This window comes from Ceratotherium simum, chromosome 2 (genome assembly GCF_057802395.1).
Source record: "Ceratotherium simum simum isolate JZ-2026a chromosome 2, ASM5780239v1, whole genome shotgun sequence".
NCBI classification, from domain to species: Eukaryota; Metazoa; Chordata; class Mammalia; order Perissodactyla; family Rhinocerotidae; genus Ceratotherium; species Ceratotherium simum.
The window spans coordinates 48,004,668-48,022,367 of record NC_141901.1 but is presented as its reverse complement, the minus strand read 5'-3'; the positions used below and the strand labels follow the sequence as shown (position 1 = coordinate 48,022,367).

Here is a 17,700-nt window from a genome sequence, read left to right as displayed (position 1 = left end):
ATTCACATGATTGGCATATGTTTACTTGCAATTCAGCTTTTCCAAGTGGTTGTACCATTTTTCATTCTCACATTTGTAAGAGATTTCTAGTGGCTTTACATCCTAACCACAAGTGGTATTTTCAGTCTCTAATTTTAGCCATGGTAAAGGATGTGTAGTGGTAATCACTGTAGTATGAATTTATTTCCCAGATGACAGAGTTGAGCATCTTTTTATGTGCTTTTTGGTCATTTATATATCTTCTTTTGTGAAGTATTTCCTCAAGTCTTTTGACCAATTCTCTTATTGCATTATCCTACCTGACAAAATACGTGTAAGAAAAGTACACTGAAAATGACAAAACATTACTTTGAGAAATTAAAGAATTAAATTAATGGAGAGATAAAACTTGTTGTGGATTGGAAAACTCAAGATGATTTAGATGTCAATTCTCCTCAAACTGATCAACAGATCTATTACAATCCCAATCAAAATTCCAGCAAGTATTTCGGGACATTTACAAGTTGATTCTAAAATTTATATGGGAAAGCAAATGATCCTGAATTATCAAAGCAATTTTATAAAAGTAGACAAAAGGTGGATAACTTACACTGCCTATTTCCAGAAGTACTATACAAATCTTTTATCCAATTTAAAATTAATTTCTTTGTCTTTTTATTATTTGGTTTTAAGGGTCTCTGTATACTCTGGGTATAAGTGTTCTATCAGATATGTGATTTACAATTATTTTCAACTCACTGTGGCTTGACTTTTCATTCTCTTACCAGTGCTTTTGAAAAGCAAACGTTTTCAATTTTCATGACATCCAATTTATCAATATATTCTTTTATCAGTTATGTTTTTGGTATCAATCTAAGAAATCTTTGTCTAACCTAAAATCACAAATATTTTCCTCTATGTTTTCTTCTGGAAGTTTTACAGTTTTAGGATTTACATTTAGAGGTATTACCTATTTGGAGTTAATTTTTGTATATGGTGTGAGATATGGGTTCTATTTATTTATTTCACTATTTTTCATTTGGATATAGAGATCCACTAGTTGAAAAGGTTGAAAAAGATCATTCTTCACCATTTATTGAAAAGACTATCTTTTCTCCACTGCGTTGTCTTTTTGCATTTGTCAAAAATCAGTCTCTTTATATGTATTAGTTTATTTTTAGACTCTTTACTCTGTTCTATTATCTATTGATCTATGATGACAACAATACCATACTGCTTTGAATACTATAACTTTAGAATAGTTCTTGAAATCAGGTAGAGCTGGCCATCCAACTTTGTTCTTTATTTTGTAGGTGTTTTGACTATGCTAGGTCTTTTGCATTTTCATATTCATTTAGAATCAGCTCATTACCTTCTACCTAAGATGCTGACTGATATTTTGAGTTGGGTTGCATTGAATCTATAGATCAAGTTGGGGAAAACTGACATCTCAAAAATAATGAGTCTTCTGACCATGAACAGGGAATTTGTCTTCATTTTTTTAGGTCTTCATTCATTTCTTTCACCAATATCTTGTACTTTCATCTGTTTGATGCTATTATTTTTCACACTTTATTTATGCATTGAAATTATATAGACATAAAATAGATTTATGTACATTGATCTTGTACCCTGCTGGAAACAAATGCTTCAGAGTCAACCTGTATCTAGCAATGACCATAGCTTTGGGGACTTGTGTATTTGCCAGGTGAGAAGAATCTCCTTCAATTCAGTTGGGGCTTTATCATCAATCCAAGGAAGATGAGCAAAACCCAAGTTGAGTCCTGTTGCTGGGCAGTGTTTGTAGGAGGGCTTTTGTGGACTAACGAATGTGAAAGGTTTTGTATGGTCATCGATAAGAACGCCTTAAAAGTAACCATTTAGTTTGGTGAGCCTGCCAATTTATCCTTGTGTTTAGGTGCAATACCAGTTACAGATTTAGGGGTCAATATTCTCCCTTATTATTTAATTTAGTGTTCCATGATCTATTCCAGCATTATGCACTGCCAGAATCTTTCAAATCATATGCAAAGATATATCTGTTACATATGGTGAGTTTGTGCCCATTTCTGACTAGTCTTATGGTTGATGTGTTCTATGATAAAAATGACACCAAGAGCATTAAAATAATTAATAGCAGCAGCCCGAGGGGCTCTGGGTGTGTGACATTTGTAAGCTTTAGGAGACACTGCTTCCTACCCCATATCTGAAGTAGGTGTCGAATCCCATCAGTCTATAATCATCAGATCCCTGAGGCTGCAACATAATCTGTAGGCCCTTTGTATCAGCTTCATTCCCTAAAAGATGGTGAACGACCTTCAGTTCAAATTATGCCCTGACTGGTGTATGTAGCATATTTAAGTTATCTCTTTAGTCACTGATGTTTCCATCCAGTCATGTAAAGCTTGCTCACCTGGATGACTCTCAAGGTCTCCTTCCCAATGGGTCAGATAACTTGTCTCAGAAAACCAAAGCATCCATTTGTCATTATGTGTCTCTCCTAAAGCTTATTCTTGATGGGCTAAAACATGGCTCACAAACAGCTGTAAATGTGTTTTATTTATATCCGTTTAATGGTTTTCTAAAGGCAGTGACCCAACCGACTTTCTTTTTACAGTCCAATTTGTTGTTTCCCAATGCTCCGCCCATTTGGCAGGACCAAGAGTCAGTATAAACATAGACTTATCCCCATTGGTTTGTTACCAACCAAGTGATGGTGTGTACATTGCATACAATTCTATACATTGGGCTGACTGTGCCCTCCTTCTTTTACCTGTTTCCTGTTGGGTGTTCAGGTGTTGTAATGTCACTCACTACTTCCATTGACATCCCTGGATGACAGTGCTGCTCTCTGTGAAAACAGTTGTTTTACACTGCTATTTATCGAAGTTATCATACTGTCTTTAAATCTGCACTTTTATGAGCATGATTAATAGTTAATATCTATAGTATTCAATTCTTCAGTTAGGTCAAAAACTAAAATTTCAAAATAAGAAATAAAATAACCGCCTCATTATTTAGATGTTTTTAAAAAGTATACCACTTCCATTTCAGGTGTGTGTGCTGATGTGCAGATTCCTCACTCCCCTTAGAAAAGTCACTGTTGGTCCAAGACAATACAGAATAAATTACGTACAGAATGATTGTAGATCATGGGCTAAATTTTTAGCGTCTTTGGGGTCCAACATTTGTTCAACATGTTTTTATAAGATGTAATGTTCTTCTGAGCCAACTCATTTGCAGCTCCAAAAGCCTCAAGCCATCTTCTCCACCCTCTTGTGGCCACTGTCATGAAATCTACTCTGCCTCTTCTTATGGCACCTGCCATGCGATCTCTTTTGTCATGGCCTTAGAGGCAGGGCCATTTTTTCAAGCTTATTTAGGGCATGAAGAACTTCCTGTTTCCTAAGATCAATGGAAGTGAGTGGCTCTCTCTGTTATTTGGGATGTAGGGCCATCATTTGGGTGACTTGGAGAATATGTTGTCTTCACAAGTCATCAGGTGCTCCTAAATGCAATAAATTTCCTCACTACATGACACTAAATCCCACCCATCCATTGTATTCTTGAAAATGTCACTTTCTGAGTGGGATCTTGAAGGTTTTTGAGATTCATTGCCCAACCACACATTATTCAGTCTTTTTGAGTCCATCTCTCTGCTTTTTTTCTTGATATGGCTACTATCTAAACAGGATCTGTGAAATGAAACTCAGGCCAAGAATTTGGGACACTCAACTATGACAGTTGGCAGCCGGGACACTCGCTGGAGGAGATTCTCCAGATGCTTTTTGACCTGACTCCTCAGGAGGTAGAAAGCCAGGTGCTCTCATTGCTCCTCCTCATCATCTTCCCTTTCCCCAGGATGAGACTATTGTGTCTGCTATTGATGTTGTCACCTACAGAGAACCGAGGCTGAGCTGGGGACAGACATCTTTCAGCTCTCTTCAGTAAGGAATGTATCCTCCAGTGTAATCAGCACAATGCTTGACCCACAGGGGCTCAGTAAATGCATTCATGGAGCTAATTTAGAACCCATGTTATCTAGATAAGCAGAGATGTTATATTTTGTAGAACTTGATAGGATAAGTAGAGGAGTGAAACAGGGAGTTTTAGTTTATTCTGTTTCTAAGGGAACAAAAGTCATTGGGTTTATTAACCACTTGAATATCAGAGGGCCAGGTTTTAGTGCCAGACACCCCTACCTTCTCACTGCAAACTTGGAAGTTGCTGTACTCTATATTTACCTTAGTTATTCAATCTAAAATTTGAGGATGAAATACCAAGTTCCAAAATTCTAGAAATATGGCTGATATTTAAATTATTTTTGATGTGGGGAGAGAACCTTGAAGTCTGGAAAATATTTAACTTATCAGAGAGAAGACAGATCATCACTTATCATTATGGCAAGGAGGAACCTGTAAGACTGCTTACCAGAGGGGCAGAGGGGGAGGGCAAAATGGGTAAAGGGGGTCATTTGTATGGTGACGAATGGAAATTAGACTTTTGGTGGTGAACACAACGTAGTGTATACAGAAGTCGAATAATAATGAAGTATATCTGAAATCTATAGAATGTTATACCAACGTTATCTCAATAAAAGGTAAAATGAATAAAAAAATTTTTTTCAAGACCTATTAAACTTGCCTCTTTATTTCTCCAGGCCAGGACATAGCAGCCACTGATATCAGCAGTTTCCTCTGGAGACCTTGGTAGTGTTGACTGCTTTGAGCCAACAAGCAGCCCAGGTCAGTCGTATCCTGAGAGGCTGAAATCTGGCTGCGGCCCAGGGTCGTTGGGCCAGGACAGGCCATCCAGCTGTTGGAAAAAACAGAAGGGGTCCAGCATAACCGCTGAGGTCATCCCTACACAGCACTGGCCACTTCCTCCAATGACCCACCACCACTACGCTTTTCATGACTTCCTGGTTACTAGACTGAGAGCTCTGTGAAAGTTGCGATATTTTATTCATCTCTGTCTTCATGGCTCCTAGCACCAAGTCAAGCCCCGAGGAGGCTCTCGCAACACTCATTCGCTGATCGAATTAAAGTGGTTGCAAATCTCCATCACCTCACTATGTTCCTGTCCCAAGTGTCCTGTCAGGGATGCTCTGCTCTCTCTCATGATGTAGCTGATGCCCATCCTTAGAGAGGAGCCTGCCCTACAGTCTCTATGCCCTATGACTCTCACCTGTGGTCAGCTCTGATGACGATGGGACTGTCCTCAGGGATTCCTCTCAATGGTTCACACTGTTATTAGGAAGAGATGTCCTCGGCCTATCCTCCCATCCTCTGGGCTGCCACAACACCCACGATTAGGAGAGCTACCACATTGGGTTGAAACCATCTGTTTGTATTCTTCCTCTCACTGCTCCGATTTCCTCAGAGAACTCTTCCTGATATCTTCTTGAAGTTCTTAACACAGTAGAAGGAAAATTTGGACTTCAACAAATATTTAAGACATACTGTATGTAAAGCCTTTCTCAACCGTAAATGCAGAAGAATATTATTAGTATTACTGCTTTAGATGCAAGGGTACCCCTACCCTGGTCTCTTCTGACCTTAGGGCAGAACTGTTTAAGGTAAGAATGGACATCTCCAACCCTTCTCCAAACATCACTTATCCCTCTAAGCCCACACTTACTGGGAGGGCATCCACTGCGAGGGCAGCCCCAAGGTCAAGGCTGGGGGGGTCTAGGGCAGAGCCTCATGGTGGCTCCCTCCTCTTGGAATTGGTGCTTCCCAGCAGTAGAAACCAACCTTCATCCATCCTCGGATCTCTTTGGCAGGTGCATAGGTTCACTGTGGAGTAAGCTGCTCTCCCAGTCCTCACTGCTCAGCTCAGGCTGCTCTTTGAGGAACTGGGTGATGCTGCACACATTCCTCAGTTTCCCTGACTTTTCTGAATTCAACTTGTCCTTATTCTCACCTCCTTTGGCAACCACTGCTCCACTAGCACCCGGCCCGTCTTAGAATTATTCTCATCCTCCAAACTTGCTAATTTTCTTTCTTCCATCTGGTCCTTCAGTTCTGTGTTTTCAGTGTGTGGGCTCAGCTCAGGCTCCTGCAGGAGACACACAGAGAAGGGACGGAAGTCAGGTCTTGGCTGCAGTTCCCAGGGCACATTTAACATGCCTCTCAGTCCCTCATGCACTCAGAAAACTGAGCAGGAAGGGACTTTGGAGAATCTGAATAACAACCTGGTCTTATTGATGAGGAAAATGAGGCTGAGAGAGAATACGAGATTTTTCCAAGCTCCCTCAGCACTTGATGGCAGCAAAGCCATCACACAAGGCTTGGCCACAAGCTTCCCTGTCCAAAGCGCCTAACACATCCTCCAGGAACCCACATCTAAATTTCAAGAGACATTGGGTCAAATATCAGTATTTCCACTGTTAAAACAAAAATATCTGAATGCTCTTTCCAGGGACAATTCCTTTTTCACAGTTATGTAGTCTCATTATTTATACTCAGTCAGTTTTCAATCCTGGCTGACACAGTGAGACAATGGAACACATAAGTATTAAATAAAATTTATCACAGAAATAATTAAAATGTATTTGTGTGATTATCTATAAAACATCTGGCTCCTGTGCCAGTAGATCATCTTCCTGAGAGCAGGCGCTCTGTCTGCCTTGTTTATCCCATCTCCCCAGGGCCTCTACAAGATCCTGCCAGACAAAACACTTAGTATACTTGCCAAGTGGATAAATAAGATTTACCACGGGCCGGCCCCGTGGCTTAGTGGTTAAGTGCGCGCACTCTGCTACTGGTGGCCCGGGTTCAGATCCTGGGCACGCACCGACGCACTGCTTCTCCGGCCATGCTGAGGCCATGTCGCACATACAGCAACTAGAAGGATGTGCAACTATGACATACAACTGTCTACTGGGGCTTTGGGGGAAAACAAAAGGAGGAGGATTGGCAATGGATGTTAGCTCAGAGCCGGTCGTCCTCAGCAAAAAGAGGAGGATTAGCACAGATGTTAGCTCAGGGCTGATCTTACTCACAAAAGAAAAAAAAAAAAAAAAAGAGTTACCAGGAATATCTAACTTTTACTTATGTCTTCTAGTCCCAACCACATTTGCAATAAAATCCTATCCTAGGTCTGTGCTGAAGCAATCCCGTAGGAAGAGCAGTCAAAGGCTCAAATACCAACACCACCACGGACAAAGTATGCTTTCCCAGATGGTTTCACTACCTTCTCAGACAGATTTATCTCATGTATAATAGAGAAGAATGTATAGTGTAAAATAGACAAGGCAGCATTGACCACTAGAGTGCTGGATGATTAAATGTGATATCCTGCAGTAGACAGGGCTCCAACCCCTGGGCACTAGCAGCACAGCTAAAGAACGCCCACATCAGAGTCAACGTGGTGCTTGTTAAACACCTCCAGAGATACTGCCCAAGAAACCGCATTTCAGACAAAAATTCCACGGAGATTGCATGCAAGGAAAAAGCCTCGCCATTAAAAAAAAACAACAACCTAGGATGCAGACTCTGAAAGCTCCAGTGTAACAAGAATGACAGCTTTGAGCAGAGCAAGTCCCTTGTCCAAAGTGGCCTTTCCATGGCAAATGTCCCTCTTTCCAAGAAGGGTTCCTATTTGATGTGGGACACAAAGAGGACCCTTCTTCCACAGTCTGGGCTTCTAGCACCTCCACTGTCCTTTCATTTCTCCTCTGCTCTAATCACTGGATCTCAGCTCTCACATGGGTCATTTCTTTATGAAGACCTCTGTTGTCTTCTTCTCCTCTTGGAGAAAGAGATGGCAGAGATCAGTTCTGGGCTTTCTCCTAAGCCACCTAGGGGAGCTGAAAGAAATCATAACTGATAGAAATCAGGTCAGTAAAGAAGATCCCAGAGGAGCATGAGATCGCAAGGGCAGGCCCTCATGGGAGATGGTCAGAACATAGTCAATATCAGACCTATTCAGGTGGGGAGGACATACTGACCAATTCTGTGAGCAGAGAACTGGGCCATGTCATTCCAGACTTCTGATCTACAGAACCGCGAGATAACAAACGTGCATTGTTTTAAACCACAGTTTTTGTAATCTGTTAATATGGAGCAATAGAGAACTAATTCAGATGCTTATCTCTACTCTCCCGATTTTTTTTTCACTTTTTTTGCTCATAAAGATTAGCCCTGAGCTAACATCTGTTGCCAATCTTCCTCATTTTTTGCTTGAGGAAGATTAGCCCTCAGCTGACAACTGTGCCAGTCATCCTCTACTTTATATGTCAGTCAACGCCACAGCGTAGTTGATATGTGGTGTAAGTCCACATCCAGATCTGAACTCGTGAACCCGGGCTGCCGAAGGGGAACTCACTGAGCTTAACCATTAAGCCACAGGACCGGCCTCGTCGCATCATTTTTTTAATTTTCCGAAACATGTATTCTAATCCCTGTGAAGCAAAGGAAAAAATCAAAGAACCACAGTAAAAATCTTGAGCTATGTAAATCTTGTGCTCACCTTCATATGACTGTTCCCAAGCCCTTGTATCATGAAGGACACTATGAAGGGCATTTCAGGGCTGGAGGAATGTCTCTCTAATGTGACCAACAAAACTTCTGGAAAAATAAAAGTGGTATAATACTTAGCTCCATGTAACATTATCTACAAACCCATCATCTATCTTCATTTCCTATGGCAGATGTTTTTAGCTCCTTGTTCTCCTGAGCACCCAGAAAAGCTTTTATAGCAAGTATCACTTACCAGCATAGGCAAAGCAATTCAAGGAGAACAATAGAACAGCCACTATATTAAGTTCCCCCAAAGTCCCTAGAACGCAATCTCTCCTGTAGCTGTCACTAAAGTTAGAAAATGATCCATTACATAACGTCCCGATCTAATAAAAATTTACACTTAATGGTGTCTGTCTTCCACATTTTTCTTCTGCTCAGGTTCAGTCATGGTGACCAGGGATTGGGGATTCACTGCAGAGAGGCTCAGAGGAATTCAGGGAGGTGAAGAAAATGTTCTAAAATCAGACTCTATTGAGAAACAACTATATAAATCTACTAAAATCATTGATTTGTACATTTACAATTATTGAAGTTTACTATGTTATATTAGTCATGGTTCTCCAGAGTAACAGAAGTAATGGAGATTTATTATGAGAAATTGGCTCACACAATTATAAAGGCTAAGAAGCCCCCTGATCTGCCATCTGCAAGCTGGAGACCCAGGAAAGCCAGTGGTGTAATTTCAGCCTGAGTTCAAAGGCCTGAGAACCAGGGGAGCCAGTGGTATAAATCCTAGTCCAAGGACAGAAGAAGACCAATGTCCCAGCTCAACCTGAAGAGCAGGAAGAAAAAAAGGACTGAATTTTTCCATCTTTGTTCTATTTGGGCCCTCAAAGAATTGGATGGTGCCCACCCACAAGGTGGGAGGCAATCTACTTTACTGAGTCCACCGATTCAAATTCTAATCTCCTCCAAAACACCCTCACAGACACACTCAGAAGTAATCTTTAATCTGAGCACCCCTTGGTGCAGTCAAGTAGACACATAAAATTATCCATCACATGTATGTATTTTTTTTTTTTTTTGCTAAGTAAGATTTGCCCTGAGCTAACGTCCATTGCCAATCTTTCTCTCTCTCTTTTTTTTTTTTTTGTATGTGAGCCGCCACCACAGCATCGCCACTAACAGACAAGTGGTGTAGGTCTGCACCCAGGAACTGAACCCGAGCCTCAGAAGCAGAGTGTGCTGAACTCAACCACTAGTCCACCAAGGCTGGTCCTGTATTTTTTTAAAAAACACGAAACTTTACGTTTCTACTCCAACATGTAAAGAGCTTCGAAGTCATTACTTTCATCCTCACAACAAGAGAAAAAGTTGAACAAACTGAAAATCAACAACTCTTCCTAGGTAAAGCAGAGAACTGAGGTCACAGGGAAAACTGCCACCCCAAAAACTAGAGAGACAGGATAATGCAAGGAATCACAGCTTATTAGAAACAGAAGCTGCGGGGGCCGGCCACTGGTAGGAACACTTATACAGTTATTGGCCCATTGCTGGAGGCTGAATGTGGAATAGCTTGAGAATTTAAAACTCCTGGGAGCCCAGACTTGGAGGCGGGTACCCATACTTTTGTGAGTTTTACCTCCAGGAGCCGGAACAGGTTCTCATGGCGAAGATCAGAAAAATCCCCAGAGAGTTGGCACTACCAACTTCAAGTCGTGCTATAAAGCTACAGTTGTCAAAACAATGTGGAATTGGTGAGAACACAGACAAATAGATCAATGGAACAGAACAGAAATAGATCTACATAAACACAGTCAAATGATCTTTGACAAAGGAGCAAAAGCAATTTAATAGAGAAAATATAGTGATAGTGTTTTCAACCAATAGTGCTGGAGCAACTGAACATCTACATGAGGGAAAAAAAAACAATCTAGACAGAGACCTTACACCATTCACCAGGTGGATCATAGACCTAAATGTAAGGTATAAAACTATAAAACTTCTAGAAGATAACATGGAAGGAAATCTAGGCGACTTTGGGTTTGGTAATGACTTTTTAGATACAACACCAAAAGCATGATCAATGAAAGAAACAAATAAGTTGGACTGCCTTAAAATTAAAAACTTCCACTGTGTGAAAGACACAATTAAGGTAGCTAAAGAGAAGCCACACCCTGGAAGAAAATCTTCGCAAAACACATATATTATGAAGGACTGGTACCCAAAATGTACATAGAACTCTGAAAACTCAACAACAAGTAGGTGAAAAACCCAATTAAAAAAATGAGCGAAAGATCTAAAGAGACACCTCACCAAAAAAGATACAGGTGGCAAATAAGCCTATGAAAGATGCTCGAAATCATTTGTCATTAGGGAATTGCAAATTAAAACAATGAGATACCACTACACACCTATTAGAATGGCTTAAATCCAAAACACCGATAACACCAAATGCTGGCAAGGATGTGGATCAGCAGGAATCCTCACTTATCAGGTATGGGAACACAAGATGGCACAGCCACTTTGAAAGACAATTTGCCAGTTTCTTACAAAACTAAACAAACTCTTACATTTGATCCTCTACTCAAATGTCTGTTCATGTCTTTTGCCTAGTTTTTGTTGTTGTTGTTTGTTTCTTTATTATTAATTTTAAGACTTCTTTGTATGTTCTGATCACAAGTCTTTTGCCATATTTATGTTTTGCTAATTTTTCTCTCAAACTGTAACTTTTCATTCTCTTAACTGTTTTTTTGCAAAGCAAATATTTTTAATTTCAATCAAGTCCAATATTGGTGTTTTCTTTAATGGATCATGCTCTTGGTATCATACCTAAGAACACTGCCTAACCCCAGGTCATGAAGATTTTCCTCTGTGTTTTCTTCTGTAAATTGCATAGTTTTCCATTTAGTCCATTTTCCACCGTTAGTCAGTTTTTGTATAAGTTGTGGGGTTTAGGTGGAATTCTTATTCATGTGGATGTCCAATTATTCCAACACAATTTGTTGAAAAGAAACAAGGAAAAGGAAAAGTCTTTCTCCGCTGGATTGCCTTTGCACCCTTGTCAATGATCAATTGGCCCTATTTCTGCAGTCCTATTTCTGGACCCTTTCTCTTCCTGCTCAATTGATCTGTGTGTCTATCCCTTTGCCAATACCACAATATCTTGCTAACTGCGGCGTTATAGTAAGGCATAAAATTGGGTAGTGTAATTACTCTAACGTGATTCATCTTTTACAAAAATATTTTTAGCTCTTCTGAGTTTTCGTAGTTGTTGTTTCTGCCTCTCCAGACTACCCCCATGAGAATTTTGTTTATATCTACAAAAATTTATTCTAGTATTTTGATTGGTATTGTATTAAAACTATCAATTAATTTGGGAAGAATATAGATCTTTCTCTGTTGAGTCTTCTAATCCACGAACGCAGTATGTTTCTCTACTTATTTAAGTGTCCTTTGACCAATTTTAATCAGTTGTCACTAACAAATCCTGTACATGTTTTCTTAGACTTATATTTAAGTATTTCCTTTTCACTGGGGAACTATTTTAAATGGTATTGTTTTTAAACTTTTGGTTCCCAGTTTGTATATTCTAGTATATAGAAATATGTTTGGTTTTTGTATATTGACCTTGTATCCTGCAACATTGCTCAATTCATTTATTAGTTATAGTAGTTTAGGATTTTTTTTTTCCAGATTCCTTGGGATTTTCTCTGTGGACCAGCATATTGTCTGTGATGTAGGGACAGTTTTATTGCTTCATTTCCAAACTGAATGCCTTTTCTTTCTCTTTCTTGCCTTATTGCCCTGGGACAGACTTCCAGTACACTGTTGTTAGCAATGGTGAGAGTGGACATCCTTGCCTTGTTACCAATCCTAAGGGAAGAGCATCAGTCTTTCACCATTCAGGATGATGTTAGCTGTAGGTTTGTTTGTAGATACTCTTTATCAGGTTGAGGATGTTCTATCTATCCCTAATTTACTGAGAGTTTTTATCATGAATGGATGTTGTATACTGTCAAATACCTTTTCTACATCAATTGATATGATTGTGTACTTTTAGTTCTTTAGACTATAAGTATGATCAATTATAATAATCGATTTTCTAATATCGAAACATATGTACATCTAATATTGAACTGAAAAGCAACAGCTTCCCATTTACATCTATGTCAGCTTCCTCTTTGCCCAGCCTTCCTGAGATAAACCCTACTTAACTCTAATATATTCCTCACTTTATATATTGCTGGCTTAAACTTGCTAATGTTTTGTTATAAAGTTTTGCATCTATGTTCATGGTGGATATTCATCTATAGTTTTTTAGGGAAAGGAGATTGTCTGGTTTTGGTATCAAGATAATTAATGCCAGCTTCCCAAAATGAGTCACGAAGTGATTCCTCCTCTTCCCTTTTCTGAAAGAGATTATGTAGAATTGGTGATAGATATTTCTTCTTTAACGTTTGGTAGAATTCCCTATGAATCCATCTCGGCCTGGAGATTTCTGTCTAATTTTGAATACAGTTTCAGTAAGAGTTATTTAATTATTCAGGTTAGCTAGATCATCTTGAGTGAATTTTAGTAGTTTGGTGTTTTCAAGAAATTGGTTGAGTTCTTCACATTTGTTGAATTTATGTGTGTAGAGTAAGTTGTGAAATTCCTTTCTTTCTTTTCGTTTAGATGTCTGCCATGTCATTCGTGGTATTGGTCATTTGCGTATTCTCTCTTTTTTTCCTCATCAACATGACTAGAAGTTTATCTATTTTATTGAACTTTTCAGAGAATCAAGTTTTTTGATGTATTGTAGGAATTTGAGAAAGAGTTGGGGAAGGGAAGACCTTAAAGGAGAAGTTGTAGGATCAGAGTAGTCACCTACCAGTTTCTTTGAAAGCAAGCATGTCTAGTTGCCAAAGTGGGACAACAAAGAGGGAGCTGACATAGAAGTAAACCCTGAGATATTACAATAAGATATTGCTGTGTATCTTACTGTGAGGATATATTATGAAAACCATTTAGGCCAATAAACCTTACAACTTAGAGGAACAAAAGTCTCAAAAAACAAAGTATCAAAATTGCTATGCGAAGAAATGGAAGATTTAGAGAGCTCTACATATGTGAAAGTAATTGAGCTCATAATTTTAAAACTTTAAAACAAAGTAGACTCTAAGGCCCTTATGGTTTCACTGATGAATTCTGTTAAACATTTAAGGAAGAAATGATGACAATCTTACACAAAAACTTTCAGGTAATATGGAAGAGAAGGTAACACTGCCAAACCCATTTTATGAGGCCAGCAGAACCTCTTTCCAAAACAGCCGCACAAGGATATTTCAAGGTAAGAAAACTACAGACCAATACCCCTCATGAACATAGACACAAAATCACTACAAATTATTCAGCAAAGTGGATCCAACAATACACAGAAAGGAAAATATATCATGACCAAGTGGAGTTTATCTTAGGAATGTAGCATTACTTTTAACAGTAGAATATTAAACAATGGAATTAATAACACTAACAAAATCAAGGCAAAAATTCTTGATCATTTTAATAAATGCAAAAATAGCATTTCACAAGATTCAACACCCATTCAAGTTCAAAGTTTTAGGCAAATTAGAAATAGAAGGAAAGGGCCGGCCCGGTGGCTTAGCGGTTAAGTGCACGCGCTCCGCTGCTGGCGGCCCAGGTTCGGATCCCGGGTGTGCACCGACGCACCGCTTCTCTGGCCATGCTGAGGCCGTGTCCCACATGCAGCAACTAGAAGGATGTGCAGCTATGACATACAACTATCCGCTGGGGCTTTGGGGGAAAAAATAAATAAATAAAATCTTTAAAAAAAAAAAAAAAAAAAAAAAAAGAAATAGAAGGAAAATACCTTAATCTGATAAAGGGCATCTATGAACAACCTACAGCTAACTTCATATCTAATGGTGAAAGCCTGAACACCATCCTCGAGACATTGGGGAAAGTCAAAGATATCAGTTCTCACCACTTCTGCTCAACGTTGCATTAGAGGTTCCGGCCAGAGCAATAAGGCAAGAAAATTAAGTAAAAGGCATAAAGATCAGAAAGGAAGAAGAAAACTCATCTTTAATTGCAAATTGCGTAAATCCTAAGGAGTCTACAAAAAACCTGCCAGAATTAATAAGTGAATTTAACAAAGTGCCAGAGCTGCAACTTTGGGGACAGGAAAGGAACTACAGGCAAAGTGGAATCTGTACCTTGCAAAGGGACATGAGGAGGAGGGGGTGGTGAGACTGGTGAGGGGCCTGTCCTTGTCTGAGCTAGGGCAGTTTTGAGGGGAAAAAGAAAGGAAGAGATATCTTCTCTGTGAGCCAGAGGAGAAAGCTTCAAGCACCAGGTAGGGATGTGAAGAGGAGTCAGGACGCCTAAAGTACTGGCAGCTGGAGATGGTTAGCAGCTATAGAGGGGAGAAGAGAGCCTATCTACAAACTTGGAATTTCATTTAAAAATAAAAATTAAAGAAGGACTAAATGCTCCTTAAGGTGAGGAGGTGGAGAACCTGAAGGAAGGGTTAGGAGTAGAAATGTCTGGGTTGCTGTGGAGAAGCCTGTTGATCACTTCCATGAAATTTTCCTTCACACAGTCTGCTGGACAGACCTCGTGTCCCTGGATGTGCACAGTCAGCTCAGCCATGGAATCTCCAGCCAGTACTCCTCGACTTGATGGCCTCAGCTGTCCTGAACCTCCCCAGGCCCTGCAGGCAGGCAGTCTGCAAGAGGAGAGAAAGGGGTTGGGGAGGAGGGTACCTGACAGTCAACTTTAAGGAAGACAACAGGGTACCTAACTTAGGGACCACACACATTACAAAGGATTTCGTTAAGCTACCATATAGCCAGGAAGAGGGAAAGGAAATTTAGCAAAAGTAAACATGGAGCAAACAGCTTAGGCTTTCTGGGTAGACAACGTTCTTGAGTGGATCTACGTTCTTGGGTGACGGAAGACATTTTAACTAAGTAAGAAGGTCCTTGAAAATTCTTATCTACATTTTTCTGTGAAGAGAAGGAAAAGGTCATGGCCTTCTATTCCAATGGTGTCTTCTTGGAGCGGAGTCCGGACAGGACAAAAGGAGAGATCCTAGGGTCAGGGACTCGTCCCTCATCCCTGGGAACCGCTCCGAGTCGTCTCACCTTCGACCCCGGAGGAGCCGGGGCCCTGAGTGAGAGGGTCAGGGACCTAGAACCAACAAAAAGGATCTCTTTTTTGGCAGAGTTTAGGATTTAAGGAGGAGATTCCCCCAGACTGAAGTACAAAGTTTAGGACGACCCCCTACTGGCCTCGAAAGAGACTCAGAAGCTCGGGATTCTTCTGGCAGCTGTAGGAAGCATCCGAGGAAAATAAAATGAAATGCGCCCAACCTTCTGCTTGAACCCATGACCCAGAAATTTAGTCTCGCTACCCCACGACTGAGCTGAGAAACGCTATTTCATATTTATTTTCTACCTGTTCAAAAACAGGACAATCGGTGCAATTACAAGAGGTGCCCTGTGAAGACCCCTCGTGGTGAGGGACCGAGTGGACGCCGCCTCTGCCTTTTACCCCCGAGGCCCGAGGGTGACCCCGAGGAGGGGTTGGCACTGGCTTGGTCGCCAGGCCCCTTGGCGGCGGGGCCAGGGCCTCCGAGGCCCAGCGAGGGGCAGAGCTGTACGGAGCCAGCGGGGACACTGCAGGCTCGGTCACCCGACACGGCTGCCCTATCTCTGCGGACCCGGCCCCTCGGAGAACCCGGTGTCCGGGACCCCGACTCCTGAGGAGGAGGCGGGAGAGCGCGGGGGACACGGAGGCGAGGCGCGGATGGCGGCGGGAGCAGAAGAGAGGCGCGACCGGAGCAGGGCGGGGCCCGCGGGGCTGCCTTCTCGGGCCGGAACCTTCCTTTTCCAACAGCAGGACGCGAGGGGACGCGGAGCCGGACACCACGTCCCGTCCACGCGGAGAGAAGATGGCCGTGGCTCGGCCTGAGGGGGAGTCCTGAGACGGGAGCTCGGGGGCCGGAGGCCGAGTCCAGGGAGCTCCCATCGCCCCGGCGGGGCGGCGCGGACGCCCGGAGGTGGGCCCGGCCTCCCTCGGCCCCGCCGCCCGGGACGGGCTCCCGCCGGCGCCGCTCCTCACTCCGGCCCGAGGGGGTTCCTCTGCGACGAGGGGTCGCCCTGCCTCTCCTGCTCTCCCTCTGCCGGTCTAGGCCCGTCTCTGGGGACGAGATCAGGTCCATCTGGGGATCGGCGACCGCGAGGGGCTTTTAGGCCTCCCCCACATCCACCTGCTCTGCCCGGATTACTAGGGTTTCCCGCCCTGAGGTAAACTCCCTGCCTGGAAAAAAGGGAGTCGGGGGGTCCTTTCCTTTCCTTTGCAATTGTCCTCTTCCCACTGTCCCTGGAGCTCTGATGACTCTCAGAACAGGACCTGGGACATCCTGGGGTTTCCCCCATCTCCTCCTCCCCTCCCCCTCCGTTTCCATCCCGCCCCCTCTCTCCCCTCCCTGTGGCCCTTGCTGTCTCCTCCTCCTCCTTCCCGCTTCCTTCGTCCCCTCGGCTCCCGCTCTCCTCCCTTTCCCCGTCCCGCCCCTGCACACACACAGGCCGTCAGAACGCTGGGAAGGGCTGCCGCAGTCTGAGGAAGGGGACGCACGTCTTCCACCGACTGGAGAAGCCCGATTGCTTCTCGGGTCCGCACCCTTGGGGGGTCTCTGCTGGAGAGAGAGAGCGGCTGAGCGTCCGCAGGCAGAGCCCGAGGCTGGGCAGCGCGGGCCTCCCGCCGGCCCAGGACCATCCCGGAGCTGGGGCGACCCCGAAGTGCAGAAGCCCGGGTTCGGCACGGGTCATGCTTGACCAGTCAAATCCGGGGAAACTGAACCGCCCGGCGCTGTCCTCCTTTACTGACCCCACGGAGAAGCAGCGCTGGTTCCCCGTGTCGCCCCCTCGTGGCTGCTTTGGGTACGGCGCCCAGTGATCTGCGCAGTGCGGGAGCTGTGGGTGCCCGAGACGTCAGAAAATTCCAAGAATGCGGAGCAAGACTCAGGACCTTGAAATACCAGTCCAACAAACTACTCACTAAAATAGACACGTGGAACAAAAGATATGCTCCTCTGTCCTGGCTGCAAGCGGGGATTGAAAAAGCACCTCTCTAGTGCTTTAGGATCCAGAATGTGGATAGTCCCACAAATGTGGGCCTCGGGATCATTGCTAGGCAGAAGACAGACTGAGTCATAGAACCCCCAAACTTCTGCAGCCAGCTCGGT

General features: G+C 42.7%; 2 protein-coding genes across 6 annotated transcripts in view; both read right to left on the bottom strand.

The window, feature by feature from the left end:
- Positions 1-2,826, bottom strand: part of LOC106800273 (NBPF family member NBPF6-like) — a 38,935-nt gene extending 36,109 nt beyond the window's left edge. For all 3 annotated transcript variants that reach the window (XM_087444543.1, XM_087444546.1, XM_087444550.1), the window contains exon 1: positions 2,753-2,826. The gene's annotated coding sequence lies outside the window, so the exon portion shown is untranslated. The remainder of the gene's footprint in view (positions 1-2,752) is intronic.
- A 5,633-nt stretch (positions 2,827-8,459) lies between these two features.
- Positions 8,460-17,321, bottom strand: LOC147918002 (uncharacterized). Of its 3 annotated transcripts, none has more exons than XM_087444529.1 (2): positions 15,066-16,903; positions 8,460-8,552 (listed from the first exon to the last, which is right to left on the bottom strand). In XM_087444529.1, exon 1 carries the CDS (start codon positions 16,672-16,674, stop codon positions 15,937-15,939), a length of 738 nt encoding a protein of 245 aa, XP_087300655.1. In that variant the 5' UTR covers positions 16,675-16,903; the 3' UTR covers positions 8,460-8,552; positions 15,066-15,936. The 3 variants fall into 3 exon arrangements, 2 of the variants coding, with proteins under 2 accessions (XP_087300655.1, XP_087300646.1); XR_015555429.1 differs by lacking the exon at positions 8,460-8,552 and adding an exon at positions 17,039-17,321 and having other exon boundaries at positions 14,892-15,177; XM_087444520.1 differs by lacking the exon at positions 8,460-8,552 and having other exon boundaries at positions 14,892-15,177; positions 15,452-16,903.
- Positions 17,322-17,700: the final 379 nt, after the last annotated feature.

Bases quoted from the DNA above. Each gene is read 5' to 3' on its own strand.
- LOC147918002 (XM_087444529.1), bottom strand. From the start codon at position 16,674: ATGGACCTGATCTCGTCCCCAGAGACGGGCCTAGACCGGCAGAGGGAG.